At 41.2% G+C, this 15,729-nt stretch overlaps 2 protein-coding genes across 3 annotated transcripts in view; both read left to right on the top strand.

Moving 5' to 3' along the window:
* Positions 1 to 8,846: 8,846 nt before the first annotated feature.
* Positions 8,847 to 11,794, top strand: LOC127796332 (uncharacterized). Its single transcript, XM_052328416.1, has 5 exons — positions 8,847 to 9,369; positions 9,444 to 9,721; positions 10,232 to 10,443; positions 10,531 to 10,792; positions 11,316 to 11,794. The coding sequence occupies exons 2-5, from the start codon at positions 9,446 to 9,448 to the stop codon at positions 11,640 to 11,642; spliced, it is 1,077 nt and encodes a 358-aa protein (XP_052184376.1). The 5' UTR covers positions 8,847 to 9,369; positions 9,444 to 9,445; the 3' UTR covers positions 11,643 to 11,794.
* Positions 11,795 to 14,753: 2,959 nt separating this feature from the next.
* The window catches only part of LOC127796742 (uncharacterized), a 36,732-nt gene continuing 35,756 nt past the window's right edge, over positions 14,754 to 15,729 (top strand). The window contains exon 1 of one of the 2 annotated variants that reach the window (XM_052329094.1): positions 14,754 to 15,178. In XM_052329094.1, the coding sequence (XP_052185054.1) occupies positions 14,901 to 15,178 (278 nt within the window). In that variant the 5' untranslated portion in view covers positions 14,754 to 14,900. The remainder of the gene's footprint in view (positions 15,179 to 15,729) is intronic. The other variant, XM_052329095.1, reaches the window with a different exon arrangement.

The raw sequence follows: 15,729 nt of genomic DNA, 5'->3' as shown, positions 1-15,729 counted from the left end.
GACGAAACGACGTCGTTTCGACGTCTAGAGGCTGAATTAAATCAGCCAAAAATCCCCCCCCTCGCGCGCCTGCCCGCGGATTCGAAGCCGCGTCCACCGCCTGGCCGCCTCGCGCGCGACCGCTCGCGCTCGCATGCATCTTCAACCTATATATGCATTATGATATATTTAAGGTGATTTGAGCTCTTTTCTGCAATACACGCCAGCACCCAAAACTTTTCATTAATTGTACTAACGCCCACTTAATTAATTACATTAACTCCCGAAATTTCTGAAAATCCCATTATTGAATTTCTTTTAATTTTCCTGTAATTCCAGAAATTCCTAAAACAAATTAATTAATTATTTTAATTTCTTATTTCCTTAAAATCACATAAGTAAATTTTATTAAATCACAACAAATTATTTTAATATTTCCTTTAATTTAAATTACCCCAAAATTAAATTAAATTGGCATTTACGGGGCGTTACAAATCCTCCCCCCCTTAAAAGAATTTCGTCCCCGAAATTCGTACCTGGCTAGGCAAACAACTGAGGATGAAGTCGTCTCATGTCTTCCTCTAGCTCCCAAGTAGCCTCCTCAGGGGTATGCCGCTGCCACTGGACCTTCACATAGGGAATCGTGCGGCTACGGAGCACTTTTTCTTTTCGATCCACGATATTGGTAGGCAACTTGATGTACGACGAATCCTCTTGCACCACGAGCGGATGATAATCAATGACATGCCCGGGATCTGCCACATACTTGCGGAGCATCGAAACATGAAAGACATCATGTACATGGGCTAACTGAGGGGGTAAAGCTAACCGGTATGCCAACGATCCGACTCGCTCCAATATCTCGAACGGTCCCACATAGCGAGGACTTAACTTGCCAGATACTCCGAAGCGTCGAACACCCCTCATCGACATAACTCGAAGGAAAACATGATCACCCACATCAAACTCCAAATCTCGGCGTCGTCTATCAGCATAACTCTTCTGACGATCCTGAGCTGCCTTCATCCTAGCCCGAATCAACTGGATCTTTTCTGTCGTCTGCTCCACCAACTCCGGTCCAAGTAACGCTCGCTCCCCAGTCTCGGTCCAGCAAAGCGGTGACCTACACGGCCGCCCATATAATGCCTCAAATGGTGCCATCCCAATGCTGGCCTGGAAGCTATTATTGTAAGCAAACTCCACCAACGACAAATGGTCATCCCAGCTCCCATGAAAGTCCAGTACACAGGCGCGGAGCATATCCTCCAAAGTCCGAATGGTCCGCTCCAACTGCCCGTCAGTCTGAGGATGTAAGGCTGTACTGAAAGTCAGCTGGGTCCCCATAGCACTCTGCAACGCCTCCCAAAATCGTGAGGTAAACCGAGGATCCCTGTCTGACACAATACTAGCTGGGACTCCGTGCAGTCTCACCACCTCATCAATGTATAGCTTGGCCAGTCGATGAATAGGATAGGTCTTCTTGACAAGTAAGAAGTGCGCTGATTTAGTTAACCGATCGATAATCACCCATATCGAATCATACCCCCGGCTGGATCGTGGCAATCCTGAGACAAAATCCATAGCTATGCGTTCCCACTTCCACTCCGGCACAGATAAAGGTCGTAACAATCCTGCAGGCCTCTGGTGCTCAGCCTTAACCTGCTGGCACACTAAACATCGCGATACAAATTCTGCTACGCTCCTCTTCATGCCGCTCTACCAATACTGACGTCGTAAGCCCTGGTACATCTTCGTCGCTCCAGGATGGATAGTATAGGGAGAACGATGAGCTTCCTCTAGGATCCTCTGCCTGATATCACTGTCCCTCGGCACACAGATCCGTCCACGAAACAATAGCAAACCATCGTCCCTCTGACTGTACCCCAATGACCCAAATCTCTCCATATCAGCCATAATCTCGCCAAGCTCCACATCCTGTCGCTGTCGATCGCGAATCTGACCCTCTAGATCCGAATGGATACTCATGGCAGCGCAATAAAGTGTAGGATTGTCTGGTGCCACAGAGATAGTAAGATCGCTCATCTGCTCCAGTAAGAACCACTCCTGCACCATCATAGCTGTAACTGATGCTCCACGGCGACTCAGTGCATCTGCTACCACATTGGCTTTACCTGGGTGATAGAGGATCTCGCAATCATAGTCCTTAAGCAGCTCCAACCAACGTCGTTGTCTCATATTAAGTTCCTTTTGAGAAAATAAATACTTGAGACTCTTGTGATCTGTATATATCTGGACTCTCTCACCATAAAGATAATGCCTCCAAATTTTCAAGGCAAACACGACAGCCGCCAACTCCAGATCATGTGTGGGATAATTCTCTTCGTGCCTCTTCAACTGTCTGGATGCATAAGCATTCACTCGGCCGTCCTGCATCAAAACACATCCCAATCCTGCATACGAGGCATCACTGTAAACAGTAAATAACTCACCACTCCTGGGTATCGTCAGTACTGGCGCCGAAGTCAACCGCCGCTTTAACTCCTGGAAAGACCTCTCACAAAACTCGTCCCAAATAAATCTGACGCCTTTCCTTGTCAACTTCGTCAGGGGCGATGCAAGCCGTGCAAAACCTTCTATGAATCGTCGATAGTACCCAGCAAGGCCAAGAAAACTCCGAATCTTTGTCACTGTCATTGGTCTCGGCCAATCCATCATGGCTCTAGTCTTCTCTGGGTCTACTGAGATACCCTCTCCTGAGACCACGTGTCCCAAGAATACCACTCGGGTCTGCCAAAACTCACATTTCGAAAACTTGGCATATAACTGCTCATCTCTGAGCTTCTGCAGAACCACGCTCAGATGTGCCTCGTGTGTCTCAGGGCTCGGTGAGTAAATTAGGATGTCGTCAATGAAAACTATGACAAAAGAATCCAAATATTCCTTGAATACCCTATTCATCAGATCCATGAACACTGCAGGTGCATTGGTCAGCCCAAATGGCATGACCACAAACTCATAATGGCCGTAACGTGTACGAAATGCGGTCTTTGCAATATCCTCATCTCTGACTCGCACCTGATGATAACCTGACCGCAAATCTATCTTGGAAAACATCGATGCACCACGCAACTGATCCAGTAAATCATCCACACGGGGTAGGGGGTACTTGTTCTTGATTGTTACCTGATTAAGCTGTCGGTAATCTATACAAAGTCGCATAGACCCGTCCTTCTTGCGCACAAATAATACTGGGGGCCCCCATGGCGATGTGCTCGGCCGAATAAAACCTTTCTCCAAAAGATCTTGCAATTGTACCTTGAGTTCTTTCAGTTCATTGGCAGCCATACGGTAAGGAGTCTTGGAAATAGGCTGCGTACCTGGCATCAGATCGACCGCAAAATCAATCTCTCGGTGCGGTGGTAGTCCCGGCAACTCATCTGGGAACACATCTGGAAAGTCTCGCACCGCAGGATAGGCAGCCAACTCCTTCTTCTCCCCCGCTATCACGGTCACGAACGCAAAGTAGGCTTCACACCCACGTCGAATAAGTCTCTCGGCGTGCATAACCGATATCATCGGTGTAGTCACCACTGGCTTCACACCCCGGTATGTAACAACTGGTCTCCCCGGATGCTCAAATGAAATTACCTTCCGACGACAATCAACCCGAGCATAGTGCCGAGAGAGCCAATCCATACCCAACAGTAAGTCAAAATCCTGGATCGCCAAAACAACAAGATCCCCCACAAATACCTGGTCGTAAATCCCTATCTCGCAATCCCTGACCATCTCGCTCCCCAACAACACCGTCCCTCCCGGTGTCGAAATAGATAAATCATATGGTAAGGGGTTACACGGGATTGGGATCTTATGCAACAAATGGGGTGCTATGAAAGAGTGGGTGGAACCTGTATCAAATAGGGCACGTGCGTCATGGCCATAGAGAGTAAGTATACCTTGCACTATATCACTGCTCTCAGCTGCCTCGGCCGCTGACACTGCAAATGTCTGTCCCTGCATCTGAACTCTCTCTGTAGGTCCTGGGCGCTGTGCTGCTGGAAGAGGTAATGGCGCTCCTGAACCCTGCGGCCTAGGTGCAGACTGTCTCTGAGCTGGTCTGGGCCCCACACCTCCAGTCCGTGGCCCTCCACTCTGTGCTGGCTGGGTGCACCTGTTCGCTCGGTGGCCCCTCTATCCACAGCGAAAACAAATAATCTCCTGCCCTGTGGCCGGTGTAGCTGGTGGGGCTGGTGTAGTCGGTCTAGGCGCCTGTGGACAGTCTCTCTTCAAATGCCCCGGCTGACCACAGCGATAACATACATCTCGACGTACCTCCCGACACTGCCCCTGGTGTCTCTGCCCGCACTGCCGGCACTGTGGAAATCCCGAACTCTGGCTGCCTGCATCCCACTTCCTCTTCTTACTGCTGCTCCCTGCACCCTTCAAGACTAACTGCTCTGCTCGGGCCTCCAGTCGATCCCTCTCCACCGCGTGGGCTCGCTAAACAGCCGTAGGGAAGTCAGGGGCCTCAATACCAGCTATGGCATGACGGATCTCTGGTCGTAACCCCCTCTGAAACTTGCTAACTCGACGCGACTCAGGGATCACTAACTCAGGAGCATAACGAGATAATGCCACGAACTCGGTCTCATACTGCGTAACTGTCTTACTGCCCTGTTGTAACTCAATGAACTCAAACACCTTCTGCTCTCTGATCCAAGCCGGTACATAGGTCTCATTGAACGCCTCGACGAACTGTGCCCATGACGGACCTCCATCGCCATATCTCTGTCTGGTGGTCTCCCACCACCGCTCGGCGTCACCTCGTAACAAAAAAGTCCCCAGCCGAACTCTGTGGGCCTCTGCACAGTCTATGGATCTCAAATGCTTCTCCACCGCTAGTAACCAATCCTCAGCCACCGTCGCATCAGCGCCTCCACTAAACTCTGGTGGTCGCAAGGCCATAAAATCTCTAAGCACTGTAGCACCTGAACCGTCCCCTGCTCCTGACGTACCTGAATGCGACGCCTGGGCCGTAGCGGTCCTATCATCATGTCTGCGCTCCTGTCGCAACTGAGATGCTGCCAGTACATCTACAGCTTGTAAAATACCCGCTAATGTCTCCTGCATATCTGGTGGCCCTGGCTGTCTCTGCTCTCCCGCACCTGTAGCCTGAACCTCCGGAGTAGGGACAAGATGTCCTCTACCTCGTGCCGACGGTCTACCACGACCTCGCCCACGTCGTGCGTCCATGATACCTAGACAACCAAATTTAATTAGAACGCATTTCGAAATAACAGACACGTCCTAACACTCTAACTCTACCTAACAGCCTTGGTGTACAGTTACTTGTCCCCCAAATTGACTTAATGACGCTCTGATACCAACATTGTAAGCACCCCCGCCCGGATATCCCAACCACCCGGTCTATCCGAACGAGTGCGCTCACAGAAGGGAAGAGGAATAGACAAAAGACAGAAATGCCCTGGCATGCATAAATAAGAAATTTAACAGCGGAAGCAAAACGGTAAACATGCATGCCCACAAGCACCCCGCTGATACAGCGGTCATGAAGTATATAAAAATACATACAGACCCTGTGCCAACAATAGGAGGTACAAATGACAACCTGGCACAGTCAAAAATAAAAGACAGCGACTCTAGCAAAACATCAGAGATGACGGGGGCAGCTAACTGTACACCTTACCAACGCGGCCGGCTGCTAAATGGAACGATCCTCGCCCTCGGCCTTTGCTTTACCCTTACCTGGAATGATGGAAAGCAAGGTGAGTCGCAAGACTCAGCAAGTTTATAAGAAATGAAAGGCTATAAATAAAAGAAGAGACCATCCCAAACACAGCCCCACAAGTACACACAAGTCATGAGACGCTACAACACAACAGTGCAGTATAGTAAGAGCACATACCGGTCCTTGGGGCCCACACAAGACACCTGGCACCCAAGTCCCATACCAACCTGCCGCTGCCCTGGAAGGCAACAATATCCTCAACAAACCTGTGCGCACTGTCCCGGGGCGGTACTCCCGTCACCCGTATCCACGTCGGTACTCCCGACAACCGAGCCATAGGCTCCCTCGGAACGGTACTCCCGTCCGAGAACTAAATACTATCAGTAGCCATGCAATGCACATAAAATGCAATGACGTAGTGAGCATCAACGTGATACCAGGCGCCCATACATCCAAGCATCAGGCCATGCTCCGCCCATATAGTAAGCCACACACGATGCATATGCCCGTGCTGGATGCATCATAATCAAGCTAAAATGCCCGTGACCAAGCATAACCAAATCATGTTAATCCCAACATGCAACCCGTACCCATGTGCACATCAAGCCATGCAACGAGAATAAAATATAAGTAGGTATGCTATAATCACATAACGGTTAAGCAAGTTAGCAATGCCTGGCACCGGTCAACGGTCAGTGGGTAGGAGAGACTCGCCGGCGGCCTAAGGTAGTCCGTACGATAGTCACTCCGTCACCGAACCATCGATCCTAGCCCCCACTGCACAACCGCTCCAGCCAGAAAATAACCAAAAATCCAATTAATACCCGAACCGCTAAGAACCTAGTCCCGGGTGAGTACGGCATCATTCCCAACAGGCAGGGGGTGGCACAAACCCCCGTAGGAAACCAACGAATAAAACCCATGAGATCCATTTAATAAATTAAATCTTAAACTAACCGTTTAAAAACTTCATAATTAATTAATGGCCGAAACAAACGAAGGGAGGCCCAATAAATCGCCAACGAAAGAAACGACGAGATAGGTAAGAAGAACTTGCCTTAACAGAGATATTCTTGGGCTTGTTGGGTCCAAAAGCAGTAAAAATTATACAAACTGCAATATCCCAATTATTTGCCAGAATTAATAAAATTGGACGCAAAACGAAATTCTGACCGTACAGAATATTAATTACTAGCTGCTCTACATACCTGGATAATTAAATCAGGGATTAAACGGAGTTTAATCCAATTTTTGAAGCCCCAAAATCTCAGAAATTTCTCTCGCGCACGCTGCTGTTCTTTTCTGCAATTTCCTTACTGTTCGCATGCAAAAAGAACGCCCGAAATCGGGCTTAAATCGGCCAAAAACGAGCGGCTGAGGCGCGGCCACGTGGCAGCGCGCGAGCCAGCCACTGGGAGCCACCGCCATTGACGAAACGACGTCGTTTCGACGTCTAGAGGCTGAATTAAATCAGCCAAAAATCCCCCCCCTCGCGCGCCTGCCCGCGGATTCGAAGCCGCGTCCACCGCCTGGCCGCCTCGCGCGCGACCGCTCGCGCTCGCATGCATCTTCAACCTATATATGCATTATGATATATTTAAGGTGATTTGAGCTCTTTTCTGCAATACACGCCAGCACCCAAAACTTTTCATTAATTGTACTAACGCCCACTTAATTAATTACATTAACTCCCGAAATTTCTGAAAATCCCATTATTGAATTTCTTTTAATTTTCCTGTAATTCCAGAAATTCCTAAAACAAATTAATTAATTATTTTAATTTCTTATTTCCTTAAAATCACATAAGTAAATTTTATTAAATCACAACAAATTATTTTAATATTTCCTTTAATTTAAATTACCCCAAAATTAAATTAAATTGGCATTTACGGGGCGTTACACTAAAGCTAACATGTGTGCAGTATTATCACCGAGGAAAGATGAACTATCTCTCAAGGAAAGAGAAGAAGAAGAAGAGATAGAGGAAACTTAAGAATTTTGAAGGAATACATAAATATATTGATAAAGCAACTATAATTATAGGTAAAATCCAGAAAAAAATATTAAAAATCTTAGACATAAGAGTAAAACTCAGAAACTAAATTGTCAACTAATCATTTTGAATGAATTTCGTAGCCTAGGTGACAACAATTAACAATACAATTGAATTTGAGGGTATTATGTAAAATTTCAACCCCAAAAAACCAAATGTGAGCAAGAAGGTCGTCTGGTGGGACCCAAATCTAGAGGTTGGATAGTACCGAGGAAAGCAAACTACATCCCAAACAAGGGCCACATTAAATGTATAGAAATATGTGTGTCTATCTGCCTTCAGACCTCGCAAGGAACTAAAAGAATATTCTAAGAACAAAGTATCAATCAATACAAAATATTCCAATATTCCAATAATATGATGCTGATCCTGATGCATAAAATATCATATGTAATTCTGACCCAACAACATAGAAATAGAAAGGAGGGCAGGGCAGGGCAAGGATGAACAGGAGAAAAGAGAAAAGAATTATAAGAATCAACATTTTCCTAATAATTCATGAAGCAAGATGATAGTTTTCCAGTTTTGTCTTTGAATTCCTGTAAAATTTTCAGAAGACAGTTACATGTTCATTCCCCAGCTAGCATATGCTCCAATTAATACATTAAATCAAGCAGTTCCATAACTGAAACCATTGTAGTTAAGGTAATTTTTTATTTGAAGAAGCTGTTCCATGTTTTATACCTGCAATTACGTACTCTTGACGGCTTCTGGTAAAACGCACATCCGGATTCCTTGCCGTAAGCAACCGGACAATCAAGGAGCTAGAAGACAGAAATATAATTGTAGAAGCATAATTTGTTCATAGTTCTTGGCAACTTATGCTAATGCAATTAGCACAAGGTCACTTCCGTAAATGAATTTGCAAGTTGAAAATATAAGAATAATAATTTTGCGGGATATATTCCTGTCTTGAAGGAGCATATACCCTTCAAAAAGGGCCCCCAGAATGAGCTGGAATCAATACCTTTCAGAAACTTAAATAAAAACCCTTATGGTCTATTTCTACAAACTATTTATTAAAATAGATTGGTTTCAAAAATGGAAGATAAGCATTTTCAAAATTTTCAGTTTCGAGAACAAACAAAGAGTGAACAGAGAATAAGCCATAATTAACCAGGCTCTTTAATTACCTAAAATAAGATCATAGAAATGCAATTGACTAGTATACTTACTTTATGTGTATATATTTACAGGTAGATAGTCCACATGGTTGCTTCTTGCCATTTTTACTTGTTTCCCATGTCTTCTGGAATCAAATTGCAGCAAAACTTTATTGCTAAAGCAAATCACTGGGTTAGAGGAGAGGGCTAAGAAATTACAAGTTCTGAATTTGAAGCTCTTTCATCCCTGTGCTTTACCCTTGAGAGAGTGAATCTCCAAAACCTGACCCATTTAGTTAAAAACAGCTTTCGGTGCAAGTTGGTACTAGTTTGCAATTAACAAACATCTTGTGCCCAAACATATTCTAGCTAAATATTCTGGCTTTACCGACCTGCAGCTTACCATCCAAAGTTGAAGGGGGAAGGAAAGCCACCTGACAGATCCTCATCTTCCTAGAGGTTGCAGAATCTGTAGAAAGTCACCAAAGTCATCACAGGCAGTTCTCCTGAAAAACATCAATCTGGTAAGCTCTAACTGTGCTTAGAAAATGGATTTGTTGTTATCAAGGTACACTCACCGTTTTCATGTATTTTTCAGAGATGATTTTCAGGAGAGCAGCTTGTATGTTCCTGGGCTGTCTTGGAATAGCTCAGCAAACCAGAAAAACTGTCACTGCACCTGCTGAGGGTTCTGAATCACCGTCTTCTTCTTTGTCATCATCAGATCAATTTGCTGGCATATCAAGGATCAGACTGAGTGATGGGAGGCACCTGGCTTACAGAGAGAGGGGAGTTCCCAAGAACAAATCTAACTACAAAGTCATTATAGTTCATGGATTTGGAAGCTCTAAAGAAATGAACTTTTTGGCATCCCAGGTAATGAAATAAATTCCTCTTCTTGATTTAATGATTTTCACTTATGTTAATCTTAAAGTTACATGGAAGTTTGATAGAAGGAACTCCAAAAACTTAGCTCAAATGACAGGGAAAGGTAGGAAAAGGGAAACAAGTTAAGAATACAATGAGCTAACAGCGAATCTGAATGTTAAAATATCTTGCGTCTTAATATATTTAAAAAATAGTTAAAATGGAATAGCAATTCACAAGATCATGTATTCCAAAGTGCTTTAGATACATAATTCTCTAATAATACAAGGTTTACTTCACTGAAGAAAAAGAGGTATGTTATGGTCTTCACACTGCACAAAGGCACAAGACCTTCATTAACAAATTATTTCTTATTGTTAACCAAGCAATCATCTGAATAAGCCAACTAACCTTAACTTATGTCATGCACTGGAAATCCTGCTTGGCTACCCATTTGAAGAAGCAATTTGTTTGAAAGGAATTAATTAAAACAGAGCTGACAGTTGTGTTAGTTTCCAGGACCTAATGGAAGAGCTCGGGATATATCTTCTATTTTATGACCGAGCTGGGTATGGAGAAAGTGATCCAAATTCAAGCCGTTCACTGAAAACTGAAGCATCTGACATTGAAGAACTTGCTGATCAGCTGCAATTAGGATCCAGGTTCTATATAATTGGAGTCTCACTTGGATCTTACCCCACATGGAGTTGCCTCAAAAGGATACCAGACAGGCAAAAACATTCACTGTAGACATTGCCTATAACACTGCTTCCAATCATGCCTATAACATTGCTTTGGACTTAAAAATGTTCTTGCAGGCTAGCAGGGGTGGCGCTCGTGGTTCCAATGATTAGTTACAATTGGCCTTCTCTTCCTTATGATCTGATAAAGGACGACTACAGGAAGAATCTATCACAGTGGACACTTCGAGTTGCACGGTACACACCTGGACTACTGTACTGGTGGTTCACTCAGAAAATTTTCCCCTCTTCTTCTGTCATCGAAAGAAACCCAAAATTCTTTAGCAACAAAGACATGGAGGTCTTGAAGAATAGCCCAGCATATCAATTGTTCAATCAGGTAACTCTTTTTATTTTATCTGCAAATAAAAAAGGGAAGGAGACATTGCAGGTTACTGTATCTGTTCACAAGTTTAAGCATGAATGCAATCAACATTGTCAAAACAACTTCAAAAACTATGGGGCTGTTTAGTAGTGGAAAATGTTTTCTAGTTTCCTATCTCCAATTTTCTATAAAATCTTTAGTCCTGTTCCGTTGTAGAGAAAACCCAATTTTCTAATTTTACATCTTTATACCATGAATTGGAAAGCATCAAAATGATGTCTTCTAAATTGTCTGGAAATTGAATGCCATTCTTTGAAACATAAAATGTTAGGGCGGCCTGTTTAGTTGTAAAATTGGAGTTGAAGCATCAGAAATTGTTCTCCACAACTAAACAGGCCCCTATGAATCTCAAGCAATATTCCCAACTGAATGTCTCCAAGCAAATAAGAAAATATGAACACATCATGAGTTTTGAACACATTAACAGCCCATAATAACACTAGGCTGCCCCTTTTATACATTTTTCTCTTACTCGCAGAATAAGTTGACGCAGCCTGGTGTTTTTGACTCCCTCCGCCATGATTTTATTGTGGCTTTTAGCAAGTGGGACTTTGATCCACTGAACTTAAAAAATCCATACACTAAAAACGAAAGCTCTGTTCACATCTGGCAAGGTTATGAAGACAAGGTTGTGCCTGTTCAATTACAAAGACACATCTCAAGAAAGTTACCCTGGATTCGGTATCATGAAGTTCCAGATGGTGGACATTTACTTGTGTATGACAGGGCTACATGCGAAGCCATTTTAAAGTCTCTGTTGCTTGGAGAAGACCCCCCACTCTACCGACCTAAAGTGACCGATTAATTGTTCATGTCCTTATCATCAGAATGGTGATACTGTCATTGAATTGTTTGTATAGAATGACCAAGCATGTGCTACATTTCTTTCAAGAAAGTTCCCAAGCGTGTATTTTTCTGTATTTGGATGTTGCATTATAAATTTGACAATCCGCCAAATTTACTGTGCAGAGAGAGAATAGCTTTTACTTTGAAAGGAAGAAGATAAATAGATTACAGTTAACAATCAAATGAAAAATGTTCCAGATATATCCGGACCTTTTTTTATCCGTCCAATTGGACCCTCAAAAATAAAGTGCTTGGAAGAGTTATTTGTAATTGCAAAATTGCCTAAGTTAGAGGGTAAGGCTCTTTGATGCTCAAATTAGAGTTGGTCATGGGGCAACTGAAAGCAAACAATTTATGAGAGTATGAGTGGTATAATGTGCAGGGAATATCAATATGAGAGTATGGTTTAGCAACCAATAAGGAGAACTCAAATTAGAGTATGAGAGAGGTCATGCTTCTTTTCATATTTGAAAATCTTAATACATGTGACGACTGCTTAATAATTAAAAAATATTATATTTAATTTTTAAAGTACAAAATATTAAAATTCAATATCTTAACTATTAAAAATTATTATTTTAAATACTTACTATGACTGAAAATAAATGAAACTGTTAACAAAATTCAATATGACAATTGAGAGTATTAGTGGTCACGTTAACAAGACACGTCAGATTAGGCTTAATACATAAATATGACATTTGATTTCTTAAAAATTAAAAAAATTAACATTTGGTCCCTAATATGAAAAAATACCAAATTTGATAAAAAAAAACCCTAAATTTCATAAAAAATACCTAAAAAATTCATAAAAGACCTACAAATATTCAAAAAACCTAAATTTCATAAAAATACCTAAAAATAATAAAAAAATAAATTTCATAAAAAGACTTGAAATTTTCATAAAAGAGACCTAAAAATATTCAGGAAACCTAAATTTCATAAAAATGCCTAAAATATAAAAAGACCTAAATTTCATAAAAAAAACCTAAAAATAATATACTTTTATGTCTGTTTTAGGAAATTTTTAGATATTTTTATGGAATTTATGTCTTTTTTTTAAATATCTTTATGTTTTTTAATGAAATTTTTAGGTCTTATATAAAATTTATATATATATATATTTATTATTTTTAGGTCTTTTGTATGAATTTTTTTGTTTTTTTTATGAAATTTAAGTTTTTTTTTTAATTAATTCTACATCTTTTTATGAAATTTAAGTTTTTAAAAATATTTTTAGGTATTTTTATAAAAATTTTAAGTCTTTTTATGAAATTTAAGTTTTATCAAATTTAGTTATTTTTTCATATCAGGATCAAATGTCGAAATTTTTAATTATTGAGGGACCAAATATCATATTTACGTATTAAGTCTAATTTGATGCATCTCCCTGACGCGCCATCTTGCGTAACATAAATAATGATTTTGTTTATTTTTAATTATAATAAGAATTTAAAATAACAATTTTTAATAATTAAGATACTGAATATTGATGTTTTACACTTCAAAAATCAAATATTATATTTTTCAATTGTTAACGCGTCTTTGTAGTATTAAATCTACTTAAAATGATATGATCATAAGTTTAAAATAATATGATTGTAACCGAAATTCGTACCACAAGAAGTCTTTAAGCAAAAATGCCTCTACTTGGTTGTGATAAGTGTCACCCTTCACTGCGTTACTTGTACGTAAGACTATAATCGCTTTTTGACATATTCTAGAGGTTATCCAAGGGTATATGAGCCTTCGATAGTCGCCTCAATGCCAAGGGGCCTACATGTAGTGGTGCTAGGCAGAAGCATTGATAGCCCACGTAACATGACGCTTGCATGTCAGGATGCCTGTGTGGACTTTCCTAGTAGGCACAAATGAGGTGCACTCCCCCTTTCATGTGTCAGGATATCAGCGGTGCCAAAATTTCTGGCTACATCAATGATTTTAAATTGCCCTACTAATGTTTCCTCGTGGTTTTTAGCACCTGGGCATAGTAAGTTAGCCGTGTTTTGACGAGGTTCTTAAGGCAGCCATGCCATTAATCTCCAGACTACGGTAAGTGCACTCTGGATTGTTCATGGCAACGTCATATGAGAAGCCTGTATATGGCGGCACATTTCTGATCTTATTTGGTCTGATAAGTATGATTCTCGTGGCCATTGCAATAATTTTACAGCTAATTAAACAGCTGTAGCTGTTGAGTACTAATACATCTTGCAGCTCAGAGTGTACAGTTACAGCATTTGCCATATTTTTCTCTGCAATAACAGCAAATAGATCTTCAGAATATTGGAAAAGAGCAATACCTGTAAAATCGATATAGCCCAAACCTTTTCATCTGAGAGAACTTTGAAAACGAAACAAAATCTATTTTTTAAATCCGAAGCGTTTAAACAAACAGTTAATATGCACACAACCTGCAGGAGATAATATGCAATACAAAGCATTTAAGCAAACAGTTATATTAGTGCCAATATTGATTTTTATTTCTTGGAGTCACTCAAACTCAAAAATTACATGCTTTGAACATTGTTAAACTTAATTAAACCATAATGAATCAAATCGATTATTAGTCATTAATATGTTATTTCTTTAACCCACGTAAGAAATATCTTGTACATTACGATAATTATAATTAGTATAATAATTGCATAATTATAATATACTTACCAATCTTTATGAAAAATATTATTTCATGAATCTACAACATGATTAAAGCTATAATTTTAACAAATTATAAAAGGGTTAGTAATTTAGAATTATTTACGAAAACTCTCATGGGATGGGATGAATGTAACGTAGTATTATTTAATAAAAATTTTATTAATTTTTTTAAAATTAATATTTTTTTAAATTTTAAAATTAAATTAAAAGTACTAACTCTCGATCAAGACTTTTAAAAGAGATCGTTCGAAATAGATATTTATGTCGATAAATTTTTTAAAAAAAAAAAACAGAAAATCATCACAACACATGATCAAACAATAGGATATACAACTAGAAACTAGAAAGGAGCACCCAAACAAGGGGCGGACTTCACCCAAACGAAGTGTCAAAGCGTTTGACCATTGAGAAAATCTTTGCAATATTTGGGGTTGGGGTAGGGGTGGGGGGGTAGGGGTAGTACATATTAAATGGAATCGGTGGAATTTGGCGGCATTGGTTCACCGTGGAATCCCGATACAGGTTGATTGACTCTCTTATAGTAAAGCCATTTGAGATGTCGAGTAACGGAAGCAATTCGACCCGAGGCGATTCCTCCTCATCGCCCTACCTGCTTCCGCTCACCAATTGCTTCCCACTCCACCCCATTACTCTCGCTGGCAGCCAGAAACACGGCCGATCGGGGGAGCTAAGGCGGCTCCTCGCCGTTGCTCTTCGAAACGGAGGAGCTTCATCGGAGGACCAAGCTTCTGTGCCGGAGCCTCCGCCGCCTCCGGCCGTCCAGGAACTCAGGAACTTTAAGCATAGCCTCCTAATCGCCTCTAGGAACGCCAGGTAAAAGAGTTTGCAATCTCCAACTCCAAATGTGAATGGCAATTCTCGGCAACCTAAGTTGTGTAATCTAGATTGTTTATTGGTCAATTTTGGGGGGGTTCATGGTTGAAGATATTTGTGTGCTGGGACTGTAATTAGTTTCTTGTTTAAAGGGGATGTCTGGTTTGGCCAGTCTTTTGGTCTATCTGAGTGTAATTCAGACTCATCCATTGCAAGAAAGGAGGCCGTATAATTCATGTCATTTGTGCATGAAAAGGTCAAGTAATTGCATTATGGGGTCATTTTTATTGTGAAAGGAAAGATTAGATGGAAATATCTTTTAAATCATGAATTATGAACGTCTAAATATGGTGAGGATATAGATGCTGATGACGTCTTTCATGGTTTAAATTATATTTCCCTCTAATCTTACTTTTGATAACTGAAAGCCTTCCTTCCATTTCCCATCGTGCACATGACAGTAAATCACTCGTAGTATTTGAGAATATCTGTGTGATAAGAGTAATATCTTGTTGAAAGCGGAACTTTTGGATTTGGTTAGTTTTTAGCCC

This window comes from Diospyros lotus, chromosome 3 (genome assembly GCF_014633365.1).
Source record: "Diospyros lotus cultivar Yz01 chromosome 3, ASM1463336v1, whole genome shotgun sequence".
NCBI lineage: Eukaryota > Viridiplantae > Streptophyta > Magnoliopsida > Ericales > Ebenaceae > Diospyros > Diospyros lotus.
This window is presented reverse-complemented; position numbering and strand designations above follow the sequence as displayed.